General features: G+C 46.5%; 1 protein-coding gene across 5 annotated transcripts in view; it reads right to left on the bottom strand.

The window, feature by feature from the left end:
• Positions 1-26,433, bottom strand: part of UBN1 (ubinuclein 1) — a 34,256-nt gene that overhangs the window by 2,575 nt on the left and 5,248 nt on the right. For 2 of the 5 annotated variants that reach the window (XM_075899227.2, XM_075899228.2), the window contains exons 4-17: positions 21,615-21,710; positions 21,241-21,375; positions 20,406-20,509; positions 17,924-18,362; positions 14,490-14,560; positions 13,831-13,960; positions 13,499-13,617; positions 12,488-12,616; positions 11,388-11,531; positions 9,490-9,540; positions 8,451-8,493; positions 5,857-7,089; positions 2,792-3,044; positions 2,366-2,455 (exon numbers count right to left, since the gene is read on the bottom strand). In XM_075899227.2, coding sequence (XP_075755342.2) covers positions 2,366-2,455; positions 2,792-3,044; positions 5,857-7,089; positions 8,451-8,493; positions 9,490-9,540; positions 11,388-11,531; positions 12,488-12,616; positions 13,499-13,617; positions 13,831-13,960; positions 14,490-14,560; positions 17,924-18,362; positions 20,406-20,509; positions 21,241-21,375; positions 21,615-21,710 — 3,037 coding nt within the window. The remainder of the gene's footprint in view (positions 1-2,365; positions 2,456-2,791; positions 3,045-5,856; positions 7,090-8,450; positions 8,494-9,489; positions 9,541-11,387; positions 11,532-12,487; positions 12,617-13,498; positions 13,618-13,830; positions 13,961-14,489; positions 14,561-17,923; positions 18,363-20,405; positions 20,510-21,240; positions 21,376-21,614; positions 21,711-26,433) is intronic. The other 3 variants (XM_075899229.2, XM_075899230.2, XM_075899231.2) reach the window with 3 other exon arrangements.

The following is a 26,433-nucleotide window of genomic DNA, read 5'->3' as shown; positions in this document are numbered from 1 at the left end:
ACAGGAAAAGATTCATTTAAGCCGTAGAGACCCACTAACTGCCATGAATTAATCTTTTTGGACTTCCCTCACTCCCAAAGATACTCATTGCACCACCAGTAGCAAAAACTGAAATACCAAAGGTATGGGAGAGGAGCAGGAGAAAGTAGAACAAGGAGAAGGGACATCACAGAAGAGAAGTGAGGAGAGAGCCAGAGAGCTGAAGAAAGCAGAAAGTTTCTAATCACGATTACGCTAATATCAAACTAGACTGCGTGAACTGGTATCTTTGAAATGCATAGCATGGCAGAAGTGGCATTGGGCATGGGGGACTAACAGTTTATACTGTTCTAGTGCTTCTCACTCCAAGGCAGAGATGGTTTTGCTGGTTCTAGAGTTGACTTGTGACGTGGATTTTTTCAAAACAAGAGGCAAGTGAGGTTAGAACAAGCAGTAGAAGAAAAATACCTTGTGCAATCCAATCAACAAACAAATTGATGGCAGCATGGCAAACAGACTGCATGCCATTTGCTCAGATATTTTGGACAGCTACTACACACACTTTAAGATGCCCTCATTTCCCAGCACTGACAGGACATCCCAACATACTGCAGGCTACCCAGCTGTCAGCTAGCTACATCTCCCTTACCCTGAAACAATCTTAGGAGGTGTAATTCTCCTACACAAAGGAGATTCATTTCCATATAGTCAGCCATAGTTTATTTCACCACATATAGACTTGAAAGCCCGAAGGAACCCTTACAATCACTTACTTTGACTGCTTGCATACAACCATTAGAATTTTACCAAGAGATTTCAGCACCAAGACCATAACTTCTGGTTCAGCTAGAGAATATATGTTTATTTAAAGATATCAAGGTGATGAGGAATCCACCATATCCCTAAGTAAATTGTCCCAGTGGTTAATTCCTCACAATTAAAAGGTGTGCCCCCTATTACTAGTAGGAGTGTGTCTAGTTTCAGCTCTGGCCACTGGATCTCATTAGGCTCTTCATGTAGCTATGTGTAAGAACATGATCAAGTCACCAATTCTCCTTTGATAAAGAGAAGATCTCTTTGTATGAAAATATACTCTGTGTGTTGCTAAGACTTAATTAAAAAACAAGAACCATCTTGCTCCTTAGAAGATGTAGTTTTATCATCACAACATAAAGCAAAAGGTTTTAATCTCCATATCTACACAAACACAACTTACTGGTTTCATGTACCTAGTCACTGCAGGTAGGCCCTGTTCTCTGCTGCTCCGCATCTATTTCTCTATGGTGTATTGACTGGAGCGAAACCGTATTTCAGGCAGCACTGGGGTGACGGAGTGGGGAAAAGGAATGCTGTGAGTTCTGATTAATGCAGTGCCCATACCCTTTGCTCTGCAGAGGAACACGTTCCTTGGGGATAGATTACACGATACTACCCTACATTAGTAGGCAAGAGGGTCAGCCACGCCCAGTGCCCTTGCCATACCACAAATAAGCTGCCTCCCTCACCCCTGCATGTGGCACATTGCTCAAGTGTGAAATGCAGCAGCAGGACTGAACTGCATGCCTAGAGCTATGTGGTGCATTGGCCAGGATTAAAAAAGCAGGAGCTGCCATCAGTCAGGACTGATCTCCACTTGCAGTGTTGCATGGGAAGTGTGCACAGCACTCTACAGTTGGGTCTTGAGTCTATAAGCACCTGTTTCCAGACCCAGAAAAAGCTACTGCTGGTAGGTGGCTTTATCATGTGCCACACAAACAGCAGCAGCTATTGTTCTAATTAGAAACTGACAGAGAAAGAAAAGTCACCAGCTCCTCACAGATCTCCTATGGTTTGTGCTGGTTCTGAAGATATCAAACTGGGGTGTCACAAACTTACTCCCAAAAAAGTCAAGTGGCTAATACCAGCTGTGGCTGAAGGAGAGGCAGCTAACTAGCACGATATGCATGGGAGCAGCGTACCTTGCTGCAGGTAGTGAGCCAAAGGGTGCCGAGCCACAAGGTGACAATCCTCTATGCAATTAGCATTTTTAATCCAAGACACTACTAACAAGTTATGCAAAACCACATAAAGCTCTTAACCCTGGTGGCGTGACCCTTTATCATGCACCAAGAATAGAACCAAACCACCTGAGATGCTCAGAAATCCCCCAAAGCACCTGGGGGAGGGAGTCTTTCCGAAATGGAAGATTTCTACCATCTGGTCAGCAAATGTAAAGGATGTTAAGGACCATAAACCTCATGAGGCTAGTGAAATGGAGCATCAACAAAGACTACACCAGTAAAGACAACATCAAAGGTGGTGGTGTTTTCACCCCGAGACGAGGCATCCATCAAGGCGGAGGACAACTCACAAGGCACACAACAAACAAGACCATCTGACAAGTTACCTGGCAAACTCTGCGGTAAATGGGTGGACAGGGCAGAGTGTGGGAGTTGTGCTGCATGGTGCGGGCTGGAGTGCAAGCCAGCCAGAAGACCTAGAGAGAAAAACAAAGAAAGGAGGGAGGGAGGGGAGAGAACAAATGTACACTGAGGACGGAAACAAGCAGAGGAGCTGCAGCTGTTAGAACTTATAGCTTTGCCTCCAATACTAGTTCTGCTGAACAATGGAAGACAGGGATGGCCAGGAATGGCTAGCTACAGGTACATGCCCGAGGGCCTCCAAAACCACCGGTTTAAGACACAAACACATGAACTACAAGCACAAAGCAACAACATGAGAAGCTCATATGCAATGGTCTAACGCAGTGCCGTCCTGGGGCCTTGCAATTCTAAGCACAGGCATGAGAAACACACACGGGGAAAGCACTCACTGTGGCTGAGGCCATGGTGGAACGTTCCTGGGGCAGGTCCCGTGACAATTGCATCCTTGGATACTCCTGCTTTGGGGGAGGAGTCTGAGCTGAAGGAGATGACGTGAAGAGGGAAGGAATGGATGGGAGCAATAATCCCCAGCGGGGCGGAGCTCAGGGCACCCGGCAGCTTTGGACTGCTGGACTTGTAGGATGGAGACAGTACACTTAAGGAAGGGGAACTGGTCAACAGCACAGCTCCACTGGTTCCTTTCTGGGGATGAAACAGCACAAATCAGTAAAATGGAAACACAACGGTACCTCATCAGCCTTCCCACTGGACATGGGGAGCCCTGACCCCCTCCGCGCCCAAAGCCTCCTCCCCCATACATAGAACATCTGTCTGCCAGATGCCAGAAGTCCAGCTCCATAATGCAAACAAACCAGCACTCCATTTCTAGGACCAGAACTCCCACACTGGCCCAGCCCAGTGGTCCATCTAGTCTGGAAGCCTGTCTGCAGCTGTGAATGCAGCCTTCAGAAGAAGGTGCACCACTTCCATGATGGACAGTCCTACACAAACGTTGCCACATGGGAAGTTTCTTACCCCAGGCCATTTGCTGGCTTATGTCCTGAAGCATGGGAACTCATTACCAATAACCTCATATCCTTATCCTATCAGTGTAACAGACTATTCTTGGTTCACATGCCTTGTTCTTCAATTAATCCTTCTCAGACTAAGAGTTTAGCAATGTGTCCCACTAGAGTTCTACAGCTTGATTAGAAATGGCGAAAACAAATTGTTCAGTCCATTTAAAATGTGCTCCCTTTTAATTGCTTTGTGACCCCCCGCCCTTAGCCCATTCTGCGTTATGCAAAAAGTGTACATATGAATGGCTGACTTCACGTTGATCTTTACATGAAGGCATCTAAAATATATAAGCTTTCTTCTGGGCAGTGAGGTCCCACTGATTTCGGGAAAACTACCCACATGCTTAAAATTAATCATTAGGGTCTAAAATTGCATTTTTATTTAAAAAGTTCTCTTGGACCTCGACTAGAGTTTTGCCAGTAGAACTGACTAGTATGCTAGGAGGGCTTTGCCAGTCAAGTGTGGCTGCAGTTTTTATTGACAATACTGTTCCTAGCATAGGTTATTCCAGTTTGATATTTCAAAGTAAAGCTGGATTCAGTGTTAAAAACAACAAATTATTCAGACTAGGGGTGTTAAATATCGGTTAATAGAGTAGTTGATTAACCTCATGAATTCTTATCGGTGGGATGCCAGGTGGGAGCTGGTCCATGAGAGGAGCCAGTTTAAAAACCAGCTCCCTTCACAGACCAGCTGCCTGTCGCCCGGTGCTGCTGCTTCTGATACAGAGGCAGCAGCACGGAGTGTCAGCAGCCCCTGTCCAGGGATGGGGATGGTGGTCTGAGCTCCTGGACCCGGTGCAAGCCAGAAGTGAGCTGGGCTGGGCTGCCTGCTCGCCTGGTTCCTAACACACTTTAAATGAAGAGCTGCAGCAAGGGTAGGTTCCAGACCTGGAGCAAGCTGGGACTGAGCCAGGATGCAGGCCAGCCTACTAAAAAAATTACTGGCAAGTGTGTGGAAACAAGCATCATTAATAAAAACTTCTATGTAAAATCTAAAAATCTAACAGGAAGTTGAAAAAAATACAAAACACTGATATTGACCATTTAAAATTGTAAAATGGGAAGTAAAGAATCAGCAATATGAACATTGGAAATCAGAAGTGTGTCTTGTGTTGATATTTTTAAAAATAAAAATCACTATTTTTAACCATCCTGGAAATGTATCTGGCTGGCTGTCCGAGTTTACATTTACAGAGCTCAATGGGACAGTGGACATGGACATTTCTTTGAGCTATTCTTTCGGGCTACTTGCAAATTCAGGCAAACAGCACTGAATACATAACACAAGTCACAATTCAGAAGGTTTTCTTCATAACCCATAATGGACTAAAAACTTTGATTCTTTATAAATAAAAAATGAAAGCTTAGATTTTCTGGAGCACCAGATTTGTGACAAAGGGTGAATTCTGCAGCAAATGCCACATCCTGAATCTAAACAGACAGCTTAAGGCATGACAATCTATATTCAGACATTGTACAGTGTCTAGTGCAGGGATGGGCAATAATTTTTGATGGGGGTCACTCCAAGAGTCTGGAAAGTTGTCATGGGCCACACTTTTATACATTAATGGAGGGGATTTAGGGTCTGGGATGAAGGTCAGGTGCAGGAGGGAGCTTGGAATAGAGGATTAGGGTACAGGACAGGGTGTGGGGTTTGGGAGGGAGTTTGGGTGAAAGAAGGAGTTGTGATTAGGGCTAGGGGATTAGGATGCAAGTGGGAGCTCTGGTTGCAGAAGAAGATTCTGACCTGGGAGAGGAGTGCAGGGTCTGGGAGGGAGTTTGGAGGCAGGAGGGCGGTGTGACCTGGAGCAGGAATACAGGAGGAGGTATACAGGGCTTGGGAGCAGGAGGGGACTGTGATGTGGGGCAGGCAGTTGGAATGTAGGAGGAGGTGGGTGCCAGGTAGGCAGTTCCAAGCTGGGAGCATAGCTCCCTGACTGTCGTGGTTCCACACACCGCTCCAAGCAGCCATACTCAGGCGCGTGCCTGTGCCTGTGCGGAATGCCCCAGGAAAGAGGAGAGGGGGAAAGAGGAGCAGCAGGTATCCACATGCTGCATACACCTGCAAGCACCATAACTGCAGTTCTCATTGGCTGGATTCCAGGGTGTGGGCAAGTATTGGGCTGGGAGCAGGGACAGCGCATGGAGATCCCTCTTCTCCCCAAGGGGTGCATGCCCCACAGTGTCACACGCTAGCCCGAGGGGCCCACTGAGCGGTGTACCGATCCAAACGTTTGGTGGGCCAGATATGGCCTGCAGGCTGTATTTTGCCCACGCCGATTTAGTGTAATGGGGTTCATTACAAAAGTTCCTAGATGCTACAATAACACAGAAATATCTGAAATTAGTTTGGAGCTTTCACTTAGGCAGATCTTAGCAAAACATCGAGACACACAGTGACATGGGTCAGGCTGTCCCAGCAGCACACTTACCGGCACAGAGGTAGAAGATGCGGCGCTACTAACCACAGCTGGCTTTATGGAGGAGGTTAGTAACTTGGCTACCCCCTGAGTCCCGCCACTAGAATCTCCATTTGGACCACCAGGTGGCGCTACTAGAGTCAGCTTCTGGGAGATGGGGGTTTTCTTGACCATGGAGCTCGGGGAGGACCGGCTGGGAGCCTGCCCTGGGGAGGGAGTCTGCACACCTGACAGCAAGCCCCCAGACGAGGAGCTCTGGTGTGCCGACACTGCCGACGTGGAGCTGCTGGAGGAAGCCCCGTGCTTGGAGAGGGAGCTGGGGATGAAGGGAGATTTGTAAGTCTGCCCTGATGTGCTGGAGCTGGTTGAGTGTTTTCCTGTGTAGCTTAGGGATGCTGTAGAGGAGCCAGGACTCTTGTGGGAGCTGCTGGAGGCTGGAGTGCTGCCCGCAGAAGAGGAAGCCGAGGAATGGAAGCCCTGAGCTTTGGTCGATGGCTTGACTGGCTGGAGGAGGGAGCGCGGCGGCACAGGGGAGACGGACTTGGGGCTCTGCAGTTTGACAAAAGGGGTTGAGGACATGAAGCTTTTCTGCTGCTGGCTGCTTGAGTGAAAGACTTTCACTTGGGCAACGGGCAAGGGAGTGGATGTCTGGGGCCCGTGACTCGTTCGCTGCAGGCTGTGGTGCTTCTGTTTGGACTGGTGTGCATCAGGGAGGATTTTATTGGGGGAGACTTGGCAGGACAGCTCTTTGTAACTCTCTGCCTTTTTGTCTTGAGCGGACTGGCCCAATGCCAGGGCCTGCTCAGCCAGGAAATTGAGAGGGGATTGTAGAGGACCAGCAGGGGGCGGGGTAGGAGAAGAACTAGACTTGGCAAAGTTCCGTTTCTCCTCTGAAGTTGCAAGATTCGAGATCTTCTCTGCAGAAGGCTTTGGGGGTCCGGGGAGAGTGAAGTCCGGGCTCCCGCAGGCTCGGCTGTTAAGCACAGCCAATTCCTTAGACACAGCCTCCAGGGAGGAGGTTGGGTTACGAATTAAGTCCTCATCCAGGGAGTCATCCATACTGAAGGCAGCAGGGGTGGTAGTGCTGCTAGATGCTTGAGCAACGCTGAGACACAAGAGTTCTCTAGTCTGGGAGCTGATGCCAATAGCCACTCCCTGGGGCTCTGACGGCAGAGAAACCGTGCCACTTGCATGGATCAGTGGGACAGGAACTGGCATCTTCTTATCTGGCTTGCTAGAGGATTCCTGCAAGAGAGTCACAAAAAGAGAGACACCAGGGCGAGACAGACTTTACCAGGCTGCCTGGTCTGTTCATTCAGATGGCAGAAGTTGGGGAAGGCCCAGCTCAGTCACTTGCTTTGTCCACAGACCCCATAAGCAACAAGTACAGACCTACAGGTGGTTGCCTTTTTATTTTTAAACTTGCACAATTTAAGTGAGTTACTCACCCAGCCCTGCTACAGACTACCCAGCTGAGTGCCAGTCCAGGGAACACCCACCCCATGCAGCCACCAAAGAATCTTTTGCCTTGGAGTTTCCTTGTCTTTTCAGCTCTCAAGGGGTGAAGAAACAGCCTTTAGAAAGTCAGTATTTGCCAACCATTACTATTTCCTATTCTAAGGCTATAATAGATGGAAGCAACAGCTGGCAAGTGATTTGAAAACTGCTGGATTTCAGTGGAGATCAGGAATAGAGAAGTCTTGTTAAAATGTAAAACAAGTCTACAGATTTTGGGAGCCCACAGACTTAGGGGAATCTAGATGGATGGTGGAGGATTTGCTTAGTTTCAGCTTTCCTCCCAAGTTACAAGCACTGCTGAATGCTTCACTTCCTCAGAGAAGAGTGTTAGGGGGAAACTTAGTGAGTGTGTATATTTGTGTTCCCCAGGAGTTGTCAAGCAAGATCCTTTATACCTGTTCTGATGCTGTATCCTTTGCAAAGCTTGCTACATCTCTATTCCATACATAATCCAGTTAGTATCAGAGATGTAAAGGGGTAACCGGTTACCCAGTAAGTATCACCCTCGGTGGATGATGCTTACCAGTAACTGGTTAACTTTGGCCGGGTCTGGCTGGAGCAGTCCTCACCCATGGTGTGGCAGATTCGCCCTCCCCCGCCCCACTCAGTCCATGGCACTACACACATGGAGGGCTGCTCCACGGTTAACTGATTAAACAATGTTTAACGAGTTAATTTTAAAATGACCATTTGCATCCTTAGTTAGTATCCAAATGCCCAGGAACATCTGGAGTTTACCTCCACCCCATCCATTCTCACAGACAGCATCCTCTCAGGTATTAAGGCAGGGTTCCCTAGGGAGGTGATGGAACCTCCAGCCCTAGAGGTTTTTAAGACTCGGCTTGACAAAGCTCTGGCTGGGATGATTTAGTTGGGGTCGGTCCTGCCTTGGGGAGGGGGCTGGACTCGATGACCTCCTGAGGGCTCTTCCAGCCCTGGGATTCTGTGATTTGACCTGTGAAGACTAGGAAACAACCTCCCTCTCTGACGTGGGGATAGCTCCATGTATGTCACAAGCAACACTGTCCCTCCCCACCCAAAGACTGGTAAGTACAGCCACTGAGAGGCAGGGAGACAACAAAACTCACTTTCACCTTCACTTTTGGAGGAGCCATAACTTTCTTCTTGGACCTGTTTGGAGAAAGAAAGAAAGAAAGAAGACATATGGGCTCACTGAACTTGCCTGGGGGAGCAATCCAATTAAGGCATGCATTGGGGGCTGTTCACAGGAGTGCACTAACTTATCTCCACTGAGATTTTTAAGAAAGGCAGCTTCTCAGGTTGCTAGGACTCAAACCCACATGAGGCTTGCTACTGCTCATGAAGGCCTTGACTTGCGTGTGGGAGCACAAAGGTGGTGGGGGAGGAGACGGAGCACTGTGGAAATTTTTTTTCAACCATCACTGAAAGCAACTAGCCTCCATGTCCTGCTGCAGCTGTTGCTTCAGTACTGAAATGAATGCATTCCAGAAGTCTGAGGAACAAATGATAACAGATTGCAGAGAGAAGCCTGCGCTAGCCACAAATGCTACCTGATTTCTCCTGGCGTCCCATGGAAGCATCCTCAGATAAACCGTCACTGAGGGTCCTCTCAGACATTAAGGCAGGCACCATTTCAGCTGGACTCTATATGGTTTTCCTGGCAAACTGGTATCCCTCCATCTTGCCTACAATGACTCTTAACTACTATGCTTATCCCAGACCCTCTTTCATCCAGACAAGAAAGAGCCTGCATTTAATACAGACCGAGGGATACTGATGGAACCAAGCACAAACTATCACCATGCTCCCTCCACGGGTGTAGTATATGTATTGCCCCTTCTGTTGAACTAAACTCTCGGAAAGCTCAGCCCAGGTTAAAGTTCTTATCTGGGGGACTCTCAAGGTGAACGTATGCCAGCAAATCTATTGTTAGAGGCCAAGTCATATGCAAATAGTAGCTATGTTACTTCCCAGAGGCGCTCTCCGCTCATGCAAAACCAATACATCTGGAGAGAGCTGAACAAGCAAGACTGGGGGCCTCATTTAGAGGTAAACCATGAACAACGAGAACTTTATTTGCAAGCCACCAATCTCACACTGAACAACAGTATCTACAGAGGAAGGCAAGTGCTGCAAGATACTCACAGAATTGATGTCAGGTGTCCATGCACACGCCTGCTCTCCTTGAACAGAGTCCTGGAAAGCAAAGAGAGCAGTGAGCAGTTTTCTCCAGCCTTACTCACTAAAATGACAGAGATCACTGGAAACAGATCTCTACCGTACCATGATTAAGGATGTGAATGGGTAGCCATTTACACGGTTAATTGATGAGCCTATGAGAGGCAGCAGCTTGGGAGGGGCGGGGGGGAGAACAGGTGGGATCTGGTATGCACAGGGAGCTGGCTACCACACCCCACACTGGTGCCTCTGATACAGTTTATAATATTTATAGTGTACTCATTCCTTTTCTCCTGCCTGCTGTCTGTCTGCTTGTCTGCCATTAGCCTGTGAACTCGGACTGTTTTGTTTCAGTGCTTAGAAAGCAAGTGAGAAAAGCAATTTTTGTTCATAGTCACTGTCTAGTAAATTTCACATCTAACTTCTCATGCACTCAGTCAGAAATTGCAATTGTTACCTTACTCCTCCTACTGCTGGAAATGTTTGTTTATATATTGACATGTTCATTGTTTAAACATTTATTAGGAATTTGGAATACGGCAATGGAACTATTTCTGTTACTCTCAGATAAAGGCTGATGTTTTACAAACGCAAACCTCAAATAGTGTATCCAAATCCAGCAATGCCCTTTGGAACCTTCCTTACCCATTTTCCAATCCCACTGCCCAGCTCATGTTTTCCGAATGGTACATTACAAATGTCTACACACTTGAGAACCTCACTTCCATGTACAACTGCAATACGTAGGCATGCAGGTGTCCAGTTAGACCGGTCAATGATGATTATAAAAGGCATTGACCTACTTTTCCTTTTCATGCCAACTTACTTCAGGCAAAAGGATGAAGAACCCTCATAGCAGGAGTTTACCACTGCCCTTTGTTTAAGCTATTAAGCAAAAGAAGCAAGACGACAGCTGACAGCGGCACCAAAGTGATTCTGCTCCCCACTTGTATGCTGGTTTCCTCACTGGACTATGTGAGGAGGAAACAGACTAGCAGACGAAAAGGAAGAGCACAGATTCAATCCCACTTATGCTGCCTTTCTTCTGTGAGATGGGAACATGACTGAGGCCTCACTCATGTCCCAGCTACTGCAAGATCCTCGGAGATAAGTAGGGCCCTACCAAATTCACGGTCGCTTTTTGGTCAATTTTATGGACATAGGATTTTATACATTTCATGATTTCAGCTACTTAAATCTGAAATTTCACGGTGTTGTAATTGTAAAGATCCTGACCCAAAACGGATGTGTGTATGTGTGTGGGCGGGCGGGGTGTTTGCAAGGTTACTGTAGGGAGGACTGTGGTATTGCTAGCCTTACTTCTGTGCTGCTGCCGCTGGCAGCAGTGCTACCTTCAGAGTTGGAGAGCCACAGGTGGTGGCAGGAGCCCAGCTCTGAAGGCAAACTTGCTACCTGGAGAGCTGTGCCCTCAATCAGTAGCCCCATTATCTGGCCACTTAGCTCTGAAGGCAGCAGTGCAGAAGGATGTATGCTGTGGCATTGCCATCCTTATTTCTGCACTGCTGCTGGCGGGACACTGCCTTCAGAGCTGGGTGCCTGACGAACAGCTGCTGCTCTTCAGCTGCCCAGCTCTGGAGGCAGTATAGAAGGAAGAGTGACAATACTGCGACCCTCCTAAAATAATCTTGCAACTCCCTTTTGGGAAAGAACATCCAATTTGAGAAACATCAGTCTCCTCTGCGAAATCTGTATGGTATAGATAGAAGCACACAAAACGCCCGATTTCTGAGAGAGACCAGATTTCCCAGTCTGTGATACAGTTTTCATGGTCATGAATTTGGTAGGGACCTAGAGATAAGGAACAAGAGGAGCTCAAAGTATCTGACAGCCTCACTCTGACTCACCTGGCCTGCATCCAGCCCTTTGGCCAGAGGGGTTTGACCTCTGCATCGAGAAAGGTTTTCACATAATCCTCCAGAGACTGAGCCTTGTTCTTCTCTAGCTCATAGCCATCCAGTTTAATCTTCACCACGTGGCAAAGCAGCTCCCTGAGGGACAAGTAGATGTCAGAGCAGGTTACCCACAGTTTCTCCCAGAGTGCACTCAATTCACCAGGGCTGAGCAAATATTTTATCAGGCTCCTGCAATTCTGGGTCAGACCATGGACCATCGAGGGTCCCAGACCCAGAAGTTCCTAAGAGGTGATCCTTCAGAGAAAAGCAACACTTTCACAATAATACAGCTGCCAACTAGATACTTCCCAGCTCCCACAACTTAACCCTGAAGCACAAGTTGTGGTTATCTGCTGCCATAATTTCACCTTTTTTTAAATGGCCAAGAAATAAAACCTGTTTATCTTGATACCAAACCACAGCAGTTTGTTCTAGGAGGTGATTAGATGCTGTGTGAAGTGTATGTTCTAAAGGATTTAATGTTGGACCTTGGGTACGGAACAAAGAGACAAGGAGGGGTTGATCTGTTTTCTCTATGCCCTTTATCATTTTCCCCTTCAACCATGCCATCCTTCCCATATTCTTCTTTGCCAGATTCTAGATTTCCAGCTGCTGCATTCTTACCAGCTCTAGCCATTTCAGTTGTCAGCAATCTGGTCGCTTTACAGTCTGTAGGACCTCTTGTTCCCAGTGTAGCTCCTCCTTTCCAAGAAAGGCTCCTAACTATTAAATATATTTGACTCCCCATGTAGCCACTATCTTGGCGTCTGCCATCGAAGCCCCTTATTGTCTCCTGTAGAACTAGTGCTATGCCTGGAAGTGGGAGGATTTTAGAATACATGCAGGATCTGAGACTTACAAATGTTTCAGTGGCTCCTTAAAAGATTGCAACACAAGCATCTGAGCAGATTCTGATGCATTCAGTATTTAGGGTCTGACACACTGAAAGCCAGAGATAAAACAATAGACACTGTGTACTCTTAACTCCAAGCTCAAAGGCCTGGAATGGAACAAAAGGAAAAGATTCAGTCAAGGGCTCCATCTAGCCAAACCTGATTTCATCATTCCACTGAAATTTCTTCCGAGGTCCCATGATCCGCTTCCCTCCCTTCTCTTCATCATCTTCCTCATCAGAGCACACACGGTCTCTCTGCTCCTTATCCTTTTCCTCTTCCAGCATCCTGAGAAGAGAAGGGAAATGGTAAACTGTGGAACCCAAGGCCACAGATGTCCCCAGTTAAAAATGTAGCATGATTCAGGAATGGATTGGAGATGGACCACAAGAACAACGGAGTTAGAATAGTTAGTGCTAACATAACCTATGGAAAAACTTTAAAAACAACAAATACTAGGATATCATCTACATTGTTTTGTTAGTCTCTAAGGTGTTGCAAGACTATTTGTTGTTTTTTTTAGCTTTTCCAGTTACAGACTAACTCAGCTATCCCCCTGAAACTTTATAACCTATGGAAGAGCTATGGGTATGTCTACGCTAGCCCCCTAGTTCGAACTACCTGTTATTCCTCCTGGAATGAGGTTTAACAGGTAGCTCAAACTAGGGCTTTAATTCAAACTACCGGATCCCTGCTGCGTGTAGACGTAGGCAGTTAGTCCGGACTTGTAAATTTCAAACAGGCAACCAGCCGGGAAGATGCAAATCAAGCGCGGGATATTTAAATCCCGGGCTTGATTTGCAACTTTGAATGCCTACATTAGCCTCCCTAGTTCAAACTAGGGGGCTAGTGTAGACATACCCTATTAATCCTCATGCTTCAGATCTTAAGACAATCTCTAACAACTAGAGATTAGGAGGTTTCTTGTGTTTTCTTCTAAAGCATCTGATGCTGCTACAGCACAACCCGCTAATCTCTGGCATTCTGCAGCGATGCTACAGCAAGACCACTGCACACCGGCCAAGGATGTAATTTGAACACCCTTATGTCCTCAGCAATTCGCCATCTAGGTTTAAACCAAATAAAAGGAAAAGGCCACAAGAACTACCTGCAGGTGGAGGGACCCTGCTAAGAGGTGATACAGATGGATAATGAGAAGGAAAAGCTTACTTAGCAAACTTGGCTTGGGTATGCGCTTGACACTCCTCCTGATATTTAATCATCTGTTCTGGCATTGCCCGGCCAATGGCTTCCTTTAGCTTCTGGAGAGGTTCCTTCAGACGGCCACCCTGCAGACAGCATGAAAGGACACCGTGAGGTTTCACACTGAACTTGCCATTCAAACAATCCCATAGCTCAGATACAGCAGTAGTGTTGTAAATGTACCACTAGATGTGGTGGCCATTATATGCTCAGAGGAACACAGTGCCTCATATATTGAAGAATGGCCATGCTCTGAAAAGTAAATTAAAAGATAGTGCGGTGCTTCTAAGCTCACTCACCTGTTCGTAGAGATAAAGCCTGCGGGCACGCTTGACCAGTGTGTCTTTGCTGCAAGGAAGGAAGGAGGCCAGGTGAGCATACACCCCAGATCGGATCTGGCTATTCAGCTCACGGGTCTGCAGCTCTATGCTGAAGAACAGGATAGACAGACCATTGACTGTGACTTTAACATGGCTTCTCAAAGCAACATAAATGTTTCATCACCCATGGAGAAAGAGCTGTGTAACAGGACCACTAAAGCCTGCACATAAAAAGGCTATGGTAATTAGAAGAGGCCATTTTATTTCCAGGTATAAAATCAGGATTTGATTCAATTTTCTAAGCACAGCACATTCAACAGCTTATCTCAAACGCAAATCGGAGATGGAAACAACATAACCGGACCTACCTCTAAATTTCCCCCACCCATTCCAAATAGTCTGAATACTCCAACTTAAGGCCAATTATGGAGGACTTTGGGGTTAGCCCTGACTTATCTAGGAAAAGCTTATACAGGGCAGCTCCTGACCCATGCCCTTCAACCCCAGAGCCAGGAGTTCTCCTCCCGCTAGATATATCAATGGAGTATGTTCTGTACAACTTTTTCCCTTTCCCCAAAGTTGCGGGTTCCCTTTTCTTTCCCATTAATGACAGCTAAGAGAGGCTGAGCAGTACTTACTCCAATATGATGTTATTAATATCCTGGGTGAAGAACCTCTGTTTGCCTTCTCCTTCTGCAGCTCTGGCAGCCTGGGTTCACAGTAGACAATATGAACTGTTAGCTCACACACAGATACAAAGAGGTACAAGAAATCAAATTGTTTTCAAAGCATCCTCAGGGATAACGTAATACAACTCTACCAGCAACTTCATCCCAGTGAGACTCTGCATCGGTTACATATCATGGCTCCAAGTGGAAGTAACACCTGCTAAGCATGTCATGAGCTTTCATGAACCAGCTTGAATTGTGTCCCATTTGTCAGGAATAAGGATGTTACATTTCAATTAATCAACTAATCGAATAGTCGATGGTATTTCCATCAACTACTCGATTAGTTAATAAGTGGGCACTTGCTATCCCGCTGCACCTCTACCTTTTAAATGTAGAAGAGCTGCCTGCGGCTCTTGTACATTTCAAAGACAGAGGAGCAGCAGGACTGCCTAGGTACCCACTCCTGCGAGAAACCAATTTTAAGCTGGCTCCCCCCAGCACCGGCTCCTACTCCCCACCTTGATGCCTCTCTCTGATAGAGGCAGCAAGGGAGGGAAGCAATAGCTGAACCACTACTTGACTATCCGATAAGCATCTGCTTATCAGGTAGTTGACTAGTGGCTTACATCCCTTATCAGGAACTGGAAGGACTGCCCCAAATTCCCAGCCAATCAGCTAGCTGGGCTAGGGCTCTTCTAGCTGTAGCTTTGCCATAAACCCTACACCTTGAGATTCACAGTTGGGATGCAATCACCAACTCCACATGGAGAATGAGTGTTGATCTATTCGACTGGAATATACTCCAAGTAAACCACACCAAGTGAGATGTGCTCTGCTTTCCCCCAAGCTGCCCCGGGCCGCTCTACTTTAAGGTAGGGAGAGCTCTCCCCCACTAGCTCTGACCTACATATATAGCACTGCCTACTCCCACCTCTACAATGAAAGCAAGTGGCTCTCCTGAGAGATGCTCTAGCGTAGCTCAGCGTGTGCTGGGCAGCATTCCAAGGAACATCTGAAAAACACACTACTCCAGTGCAGCCCTGCATTTCTGGGCTACCCGCCACTGCCTTCTTCTGAATGGATGCACGATCAGTCAATGCATATGGGCCTACCAGCAGGGGAGGATTATAGGAACTGAAGGGAAATGGAACCAACACAGCTCATTAACAAACCCAACTAAATGCAACTATGCCCACCAGCAATAAAAGCAATGCAAGCAGGTACAAAATGCCATGAAAGGTGCCACTTCCTCTGCTGCATAAGCCCCAGATTTGCTGTTTTTATGTCATAACTCTGTAATCCTAATGATGACTAGCCACAGAGGAGTCCCTTCTCACAGTCACATCTCAATGAGGTGCAGTGTGATTTCACAAATGTGAGGCTGGAGGAAAGATAAGATACATGGACTTTTTCTCAAGGCTGTTTCCCTCCCACACACACGTCTGGCAAGTCTGTTCCCCTGTCCCACAAAACCCTTCACTCACTAGCCAATGATAGCTCTCATTTCAATGCACCTGTGAAATTGAGACATGCTCTCTGTCTTTGAAGAGACCAAACAGATGATTCCTTAGCAACTAGTGCACCTGGTATGTTTCATCAGCAGCCTTTCCCTAGGAACAAGCAGCAGCTCCTTACTCCTCAGCAGAAGACTGCTCTAAGACACGCTATTTCATTTCATGCTGGAGCAGTCAGACTTGCACTTACAGGTTGGGTAGCATATGCACGGTGAGACAAGGACTGCCCCGGCAAGAAGAGGGGTCTCTTATTTCTAATGTGGTTTCTCCTAGTCCATAGTAGGCCAGTTTGTAAGCCAGGCAACGGGACTCCCTGACAGAGGACCAGCCAAATGTGCTAGGTCAACACGTACAAAAAGGTCTGTTCCAGACTTGGAATCCTGTACAGGAAATTTCCCGGGTAACAAGAATTACATACAAAAGCCCATGTAAAAAATCAGAGCAATACGAATGTGGGACCCTAGACTATGAAATGTTCCAGCAACAACAATTCAGGAATAAGGCACCATCACTCTAACTTGCAGCAACGTAGTAATAACTCTGCATCAAGGGAGCACTGTATTCTACTACTCACACTAGCTAAGATGCACTCCAGGGAGGACTGTTTCAGCTGTTCTCCATTAACAGCAAGAACTACAAATGGCAACCGCCATAAACAGTTCCATGTCAGCTTATCAGGCACATGTTGCTGTGGCAACACCTGGCTGAACTTTCTGTCCTGTGATGCCTCAGTGCTGACAGCTCGCCAACACTGTAAAGAGTTCAGGATTCTAAGTGGGATGTGCTAATGGCGAGGAACAGCCTCAACAGACATGTAAGATCACATGCTCTAAGACAATGCAGTTCCATTGTTCTACATTAGGGTAAGAGCAGTGATTAGGACCTGAACTCTACATTTAAATGTTAATAGCAAGCTAAAAATGTCACCACGACTATAGGTTCCACAAACAAAGGATAAGACAGCTCTTACATAAGCTGAGAGAAAAACCACATGGTTCTTTTAAAAATGCAATTCCCTACTGTGTCCTCAAGAGACTCAGCGTTCACTGCTTCTCAAAATCTCCATATCACAGTACTCTAGAATTAAAAGTACTCTCTTCCTTCTCTCCCCAATGGTCAGTGCCACAACCATGGGATCTGAAAGTCAAGCTGGGTTCTTTCTTTCCATCTCAGACATCTCTGCAAATAACAGAGATCCAGCAGAAGTATATTAAGAGATTGTTAAGCCTCAACTGAAGCATCCATCTCTATGCCTCTTACAGGTGAAGGCTCTGTAACTTTAACAATCCTAAGGAATCCTCATCCTTGGCTATATGAGCTCTGCAATGCTACAGGACGTCAAGTGTAACTAAAACTTACTTCTGGCATCTGCTTGTTATAGCGTACAAGAGGCTGAATGTAGTGCCACCACTGCACTGTGAAGCCATTATCCTGTAACTTGCTTTCAGCTTCAGTACCTATTATAAGCCCACTCAGGTTAAGTCAGTCATGGAAATTAGAGCTAGAACTAATCTATTAGATCAACAAGTCTCTACCGCTCCAAGGCAAGAATAGAGGTTATACTTACTAGCTACTGAACGTAGTACACTTGAGCAAAGCTGCAAGGCCAAAGCAGCATTTTAATGCCATCTCAAAGCACTGACTGCAGGAAAAGTGTAGCAAAATCTGGGGTGACATCTAGCTAGACTACCCCAGCTCTACACACATTCCCTCACTTCCATAAACAAGGGGAACAACGTGAAGTAAAGACAAGCCTCCATTTGATAGAGATCCACCAGAGGGTGGAGCTGCAGACCCACCTACGTAGGACAATCCTCCTCCACCAACTGCACAATCCATCCACCACTTGCTGGGCAGCGCACCCTATGCCTAACCTAGCTGCAGTACCTGAGTCAGTTCCTTGATGCGTTTCTCAAGAGTGGCTGGTACTCCTTCTGGGAGGGATGGAGGCTGTTTGAACTCCTGTTCCATACCCATCCCAGGAGGGTCACTCCCATCTTCCATGTCATTGAAAGGACTCCCATCTGGAGATTCATTGAAGAGATGTTCCAGATCTAGATCAGTCAGGGAGTCCATCGCAGTGGCAGCCTGAAGCAAGTCACTGTCACTGGCATGGCCAAAGAGCGACAGCAAAGGATCAGACATAGTCTCCACTTCCCGCACGGCTGGAGCTTCTGCTGGTGAGGGTTTCACCATCCTCTGTTCTTCATCCTTCTTCTTCTGAGCTTCCTTCTCCTTCTGGAATTTCTTCAGCATTTCTTTGACACTCAAAGCACCAGAATATTTCTTCTTCTTCTTCTCCTTACTGGCATTCAAAGCTGTGAAACTGTAAGCAAGGGAAAAACAAGAACATCCTTATGACAATAAGCCACATAAAAGGAAGGGAATGTTGCAAAGCAAGGGGAGAAGAAATACCTCTCTACCAGCTCAGAGCATCAACCACACATGCTTATCGCCAGGTGAAACTTAGCCAGGATCTTCTCTGCCCAACCACTAGTTCCCCCAGAACATGGAACTACTGCCTCTCAAGGCCACTGCTAGGAAATGTAGCACTGTTATTTAAAATGTACAGCTTTGTACAGCACCAAGTGCTGATAATGACTCAGGGATATTTTCTTTCAATACACTTAAAAAAAAAAAGATTTCCCTATTAAAACTAGTTCTAGCATGTAACAAGTTCACTTCTCATTTTACAATCCTTTATATTTCTTGTACATACTTGCTTCATCATTCTTATCACTGTCACTAGTATGGATTTATTTATTCATGAATTTATTTCTCATGGAACACTAGTTAAGTGGGGAACGAAGATGTTTTAAATGACAATCTTCATACATATTACTGTATCACAGAAGAAACAGCTGACCTGCCATTGGAAATGGGGCTGGTCCAATTCACACCAGCTATCTTCAGCAAGGAAGAGCTGAGTGCGCCAATCATAGCACTGTTCTACACTCTCCACATGCACCGTTAGATTCCAGCACCACTCTGAGGTCTTAGTCCTAATGTTAAGATTCTTCATGCTCTTGGAACCCACTTTTCCATCTATTGTCCACTCACCACGAGCATCCCAAATGAAACTCCCGTGAGCTATGTCTCAGAGGTGCAGGGAGGGCAGGAGATGCTTGGTGCAGGGCAGTTATGGAATTCCTTTATACCAATGATACAGCCTAACACTATGCAAAACCTAGCTCATGCACAAGTCTTCTCTTGCTGATGAAACTAGGTAGGATGGAGCTTAAATCGCCTGTTCCATCAAGGCTTGCTTTTATTTATCAGGTGCATGCAGTCCAGACAGCACAGCAACTGACGCACTAGAAATGCATGGACTAGAAAACTCTATAAACCATGAGCACCCTAACCCAAGAGACAAGTGATTTGGAGGAAGCCTGGCATTTAAAATATGTCCCTTCTAGTGGTAAGACCACATCAAACTCCCTTTTTTGATTGACTTTCAAGGCTCCAAGCACTCAACATGACAGGTCAGATAGCTTTGAGAGAGAGACAGACAGAACTGAAATAACTGTATGTTGCCAGAAATGAAACAGCAGCAAAAATAAAGAAAATCCAGGAATGTAATTAAAACGAAGAGGGAAGAAGCCAAAGAGATAGGGCAACAAGCCAGCCACAGAACAGAGATGAGAGAAGTAAGTGGGGGAAGAGAATAAGGCAAAGAGCCAGCAAGATAAAGGTGACAGATACAGAAATCAAAGCGAGTAAAAACTGCAGCTGTTAGGAAGCATTAGCATGCTGACACTGATAAAAAGAACTTGTTACATTTGTAACCCAACAATGACAACCCAGTTTCAAAGGAGAGAGATTAAAAAGAGCCAAGTGCTTAAAGGCAGAAATGCCTTGCACTTGAGATCAAACATCTTCCTAAAGATGGCAGCAGCACACTGCTTTGCATTTCAGCTCTGCTTGCCTCAGCCTGCTAACACCTCTCTAGCCTCACACTCCATCCTTCCCTCCCTGCTCTTCTGACCTTCTCAAAAGCCACTGTTCTCTTCTCCTGCCTCCTCTACACTCATCCCCTCATGCCATTACGCCTCACCCATCCCTGTCCCCATAATGAATAAAGATGACAGCTAATAAACTAGGTCCCCCTCACTGCCCCCACCCCATTGCTAGGATGCTGGGCCCCAACCTACATCTGTCTTTTTGCCCATATGGACTGTAAACTCTTTGGGGGCAGAGAAGCATCTTCCTAGGGGCTTATCCAATGCCCACAACACAGGCTCCTGCCTTGAATGGGGCTGCTGGGCACTATTACAGCACTAATAAATGCAACCTGCCCTCAGAAAGGCAAGAGGCAGATTGGCATCTCGCACTTCCATCATCCCCATGAATACAAAGGGCTTCTTCTCACCCAGCTTTGGGGAACTTGGATTTTTTCGATTTTTTTTCCTTGTCGTAGGAGTCATCTTTCTTCTTCTTCTTCATCTTTTCACCTCCTTCTTTCAACTTCCGCTTCTAGGGATTAAACACGAGCCAGAGTCAGAGCGGGCGGGCTGTACAATGACAACTTCTTGTACAGAAAGGCATTTCTGAGCTCTACTTCAAATCAGCCACTAACTGCCTCTGAACACCTCAAATCAAACCCCGCTGGATACTAACCCACAGCATGTACAGCAAGTACAACGGCTAATGTCTGCGCTAGCACACACTACCTTCAGTTCTTCTGAGATTCCTCTAGCTAAGCCCAGCACTGCATGAACAAAGCTCAATTTCTTGCCTCCCTTATATTCAGGTCAGCTTAGTGCTGGTGAAATGTGTGTTCGAGAGCTCTGGAGGTTGAAATCCTACAGTAAGCTTCCCCAGTAGAGCCCTCCCTTCCCAACACAGTTCAGCACCAATGTGAAGGGCTCCCCACTTGGGCAAGAGGAGAGGATATTTCATCTCAGGCCTTGGCTTCCCTGCTAAGATTAACCAACTCCTAATGGTGATGCCATTTCTCCTCTAAGAATCAATGTAGCTCACCCGCTTGTTCTACATGGGCCAGGCAGCTTTCTCAGGACTACTACTCGACAAGATAGGATTTAACTGGTCAGAGTAAAAGCTCCTATCACCACGATAAGTTACCAAATCTCCCCAAAGCAGAAACCCAACCCAGACTTTCAAAACATTATTTCCCTTGCAGCAAATCCAGTCTGTGCACTGACATTTAATGACAAAAAATATCCCTTAACAGCAGAATCTCTGACCTTGGGAGACTTCTTCTTTTTCTCTTTGATAAAGTCATCCTCTGATTCGGATGCCTGTCGGAACTGCAGCGTTCCTGAGTTGATGTAAAAGCCTCCAAGCTTTGTAGTTAGAGAAGCTGGAACAAGCTCGTCATACTGGAAACGAAAGAATCATCTATTAATGGTGTACGTTATTCTGTTCCCATGTTAGATAGTAGCTGGACTGCATGCTCACACTCCCCCCAACAAGTCTCCTTGTGTGAGAGGATGCCTAGGAGCTAAGCATTCTCCCATACTGCAAAGCTCCAGGATGCTGCTTCTCTGCACTGCACTAACACTCTCCCGTCTGCAGCCCTAAAAGCAACTGAATTTATAGCACTTCATTCATTACTCACCGCTTCAGAATTATCAATGAAGGAATCAGATTCGTCGTACCCATACCCCATATCAATCAAGTCTTGCATGCGGTCCTTCCTGCGTTTCTTGCCACCCTGAAATGACAGAGATAAATGACATCCGCCTCTCTTAATTTATGCAGAGACCGGTCCTGACACGGAAGGCTGGCACTTCTTTCCAGTCTAGAGCAAGGTAGCGCTCCCTCTTTTCATTCAGCCAGGAAAGGGGCCTCGCTGGGTGAGTGCAGGGTCTGGATCCCAGGGTTCTCACAAACATGAGTAGTAGTATGGACCTGCTCCAACAAGAAGAGGTGCTACTCTATGATCATGTAAACAGAGTTGAATTTATTTCTCCATCAACATCAGCGAAACAGCAATACTAGAAAGGAAGAGAAAGTCCTTAAGTATTAGTCCTTAAGGCACCCACACCACTACGAGTCTAACCCAAAGTGATAAAAACCCTGCATTTTAAGGGTCATGGCCACCTCCCCAAGCCATACCGCTAAAGCCAAACCCTTGCACTTTATTGAGAGAACAGATGAACCACTGGAACAAGTTACCAAAGAAAATGGTGGGATTTCTCCACCACATCATGTCTTCAAACCAAGATTAGGCATCTTTCTAAAAGATTTGCTCTAGTTCAATCAGGAGTTCAAAGCCCAAATACAGGAATTCCTAGGTGAAATTCTCTGGACTTTTTATGCAGGTCAGCCTAGATCACTGGTTTTCAAACTGAGGCATGCCTCAGCAGGTTATCGGGGCACAAAGACATGACTCATTAAGAACTTTTATTAGTTCTTCAAAATGTTGTTGATAAAGAATTCCTCTCAAACTGAATCTCCAGCTCCGGCTGCTGCTGCAATGCTAGAAAAGTAAGGGAGGGAGGGAGGAAGAGCAAGGAGGAATGATCTGTCTCTGTGCAGGAGGGGCCCCATTCCAGCTCACTTATGTATCTCGAGATATCTCCACCCTATCCACACAAGATCTTGCATATGCCTGCTAGGAACTGCACCAAGGCCAGAGGAGCCTGTTAAGCAGTTCAAGGAAGTAGTGTATTGGGGACACAGCCCAACTGTGTCCTGCTGAGATGTCCATGGGTTGGGGAGGAGTGGGACATCCTAGCAAGGATGGATTCCCAAACCCATGGAATCCACAGAAATACCATTTCTTAGAAAGAGGAGGGTGCATATGAGACAAATCTCCTGGGGATAAGGAGCATGCAGCAAAAGTTTGGGAACCTCCAATCTAGACTATCATTATGATCCATTCGGACCTTAAGATCTAGTATCTGTGTAACGTTGATCGTGCAATGTATTTAACTTAACATACTGTCAACTGAATTTGTACTTTAAAAAATACAATTTGATACTAAAGCTGGTTGAACAGAAGAAAATACCCATTTTATGTATTATTTGAGGAATTTTACCAGTATTCATCAGCTAGATACCTTCGAAGAAAGTGACACACTACAGAGCTCATCAGATGCTGCAAAAATTATTAATTGAATAAGTTATTCAATATATACTTGGATGCCATTTCTTGAGTGGTGTTTGCCAGGTATTATCTATGACAGACTGACAGTATCTGGACAAACCTCACTGAAGTAAGTTAAACGTTACTGAATTGAGTTTAAACACTTTGGAATTCATTACTCTAGACATTAAAACGTTTATGTACTATTGTGGCATTGTACAGAACTGCTTTCACAAACAAACAAGATGAATGCAAATCTCTGGAAGGTAGCAGGTACATCAAAAAGTCTTATTGGAAAGTGTGGATTCCCTAGGAAGAACCCAGGTGAAGGGAATGTAAATTCTCCCTTCAAGCCAAGCTTTTGCAGATACCTATTGAGAGAGAGAGAGAGAGAGAGAGAGAGAGAGAGTCCCTTTGTGTACTATTACCTACTTATAGAAATTACCCCTGAAATTAAAGACCCCTGAAATGTATAAAGGATGAACTCAACATGCCATGAGCATGTTTGTTCTGAGCTGAAGCTGTGATGAACTAACGGGTCATCACAAGGAATTCTCCATGGATAAGGGGGGTGCAAAGGACTGTTCCTGCCAGAAGCTAAGATAAGATTGAAGTTAATTCTGTTAAGCTTATTAGCACACAGGTAGATGGTGGGTTCTTTTGTTGTTTTAATATGTTTTCTCTGTAATGCTTTTACCTTATGAACAAAGCAGGCTTGAATAGGAAGAGTTCTGTGGTACCTTATAACTAGCAATTACACCGGTTAATGGTCTCTGAAAAGAAGGCAAATTGGTGTCCCTGGGCAGTCTGTGCAGGGAAACACATTGGAGTAAGGAAACGTGAAGCCTGGACATACGTGAAGTCAGAATGGAGAAAAACATAGGTCTCCGCCAAGAAATGGCTGGAGAGATGGAAGCCAAAAAAGGGAGCCTCTGTTGGACCACTGAGGGAAAATACAAGTGCAGTTGCCCTAAACTAGGACACTATCTGGCCAACTTTTCTTACCAGCACACCCAGCTTTTGTTAAACCTTCTTTTCTTAAGACAGATCATGCTGTATGTTTTCTTGCCTGCTTTTCAGTGTCTCTACCTTCTCCTATATCGTTATCCTCCTTTTTTCATCTCCCTTTCTTCTTTTCCGTGTTATTGTTGTGTTTACCTCCTCTCCCCAGAATTGGCAATTTCCCACGAAAAACTACTTTAGGACAGGGAGCTGGTAAATACCAGGCTTACACACCATTTAAACTAGAAAACTGGAAAAAATAATTGCATGAGGGTTCTGCAAGCACAGAATCTTTTCAAGCAGTAGATACAGCTATTCAAAACTGAGAAACAGGCTCAGTCTATCTACTACGTCAAAGCTGGTCTCCTTGGTAGCCTGAAACACAGTGCACTTTTCATTGATTAGTGTTTCAAGCCTACACATTTGTACTGTTGTTTTCATATAATTAATGTTTTCAATTTTTTCCTTTATATGATATTAAAACAGAAATGAGTCATGACATTTAATTTCCTTGAGAAAATATCAAATCAAAATGTATACGTTACAATATTCACTAATATAATTACATATATTAAACTTATATCCGCTGCAATTTTACTTTGTATTTGCACAACTATCTGAATCTACTGCTTTATGTAACCACAATGGAATATATAACTCAAATTAAGTGTAACGTGGTGTCATTTAACAAAACTTTAAACACACACACACGCACACGCACACACACGCACACACACACAGAGAGAGAAAAGACCTTAAACCGGAATAACTAGTTTTCCCAGGCCTATAAAAACAATGATTTTAGTTGACATAAACCATCTCTGGTAAGTACCATCCCATCCCTGCCTCTACCATTATTTTTTCCCACTTCTCTCTCTAAAAGCTTTCTAATACCACAGTTCTTTTTGAATGTCTCATCGATATCTTCCTGATGCCTACCCACTCATACTCCTAGAGAAACCCACACCAGGCACCCAATAGCCAGAAGACTCAAGTTCCTGACCACTGGAGAGCAATACTGTAGGGGGATTTTAAGAAACAAGTAATCAGCTAATCCTGTAGTCGATAGAATTTCTATTGACTACACAATTAGTTGACAGGGTTGGAAGCCTCTGGGAGCTACCCCGCGCTGCGGCGCTGCAGCTTAAATGTAGTAAGAGTCAAGTGCGCAGGAAGCCCGGCTCCTAAAACATTTAAACTGCAGAGCCGCTGCAGGGGTAGCTCCTGGACTGGCATTGAGCCCAGGCTGGCCCAGTCCCAGCTCGCGCTGGGTCCACCAGCCCCTGTCCATAACCAACCCCGAGGGCAGCGAAATGCGCTGGGCAAGCCTGGCAAGGGGCAGCCCACGGGTAGGTTTGATTTGAGATGTGGCTTCCCAATGCATCTCATTTAGCCTCCTGCCTTTCTATCCAGGCCATGGTGGCTGATGGGGGGGAGGGGGAGAAACCACAGCAAGTGCTGCCCACTGTGCACTTCCCACAGCCAGGAGGGGAAGCTGAAAGGCTGCGGCAGGCCCAGGAGGGCTGGCTGGGCTCTGGGAAAGCAGTGCTGGGTCAACAAGGGGTGCCTGACCTGCTTATTTTCACCTCCAGCCTCGCAGAGTGAACTGCTGAAACCGTTTCAAGGGAGCGGCTACCCCTGGCTGCCCGATGTGCCGGGCAGTGGCACCAGGCATCACGTGGACTGGGAATTGCAGGGCCAGGGCAGGCGGACAGTGGAGGCCAGGCTGCAACCCGAGTGCTGTGCGCACCCGTGGGAGCCACCTCCGCTGCTCGCCCTGCGCTGTCCGTGTGGCTGCGGTGCACCCAGGCCGAGCCACACAGTGACTGCCCACCTGGGATGAAGCCGCAGCAACAGGTGAGCTCCAGTCCTGGCCCCTGAGCCCAGCGGGCTGCTGCCGCTAGTGTGCAGCGCTCAGCCTAGGCTTCCTCCAGCCACACCAGCTCGGCTGCTGGCACCTCCTCCCAGTGCCTACAGGGCGCAGCCGGGCTCCCCGAGCACCCAACCCAGGGCTCTGCACAGCGCTGCTGGTAGCACTGGCCCAGCTCACCACGGAAGACCTGCCCACAGAGCGCCACCAGCCCAGCCAATGATGCAAGCCTGCATCTCCTCAAGCCCATCCTGGGAGCATCAAGCTCGCCTGGCTGCTGCACTCCACCTGTCTGGGCTCCTGGTCCAGCGCCAGGGAGCCCCAGCCCTTTCCCTGCCTGCTGGGCATGAGCAGGGTTCCCAGGGGAGTGGGGCCAGCCTGGCACATGAGACTAACAGAGAGCGGAACCACAGCTGTGCCACCGCCAGAGCAGCTGGCTTGTCCCGGGTCCAGAGGAGGGGGGAATGCAAGAAG

Source organism: Pelodiscus sinensis, chromosome 15 (genome assembly GCF_052426305.1).
Source record: "Pelodiscus sinensis isolate ZL-2025 chromosome 15, ASM5242630v1, whole genome shotgun sequence".
NCBI lineage: Eukaryota > Metazoa > Chordata > Testudines > Trionychidae > Pelodiscus > Pelodiscus sinensis.
This window is presented reverse-complemented; position numbering and strand designations above follow the sequence as displayed.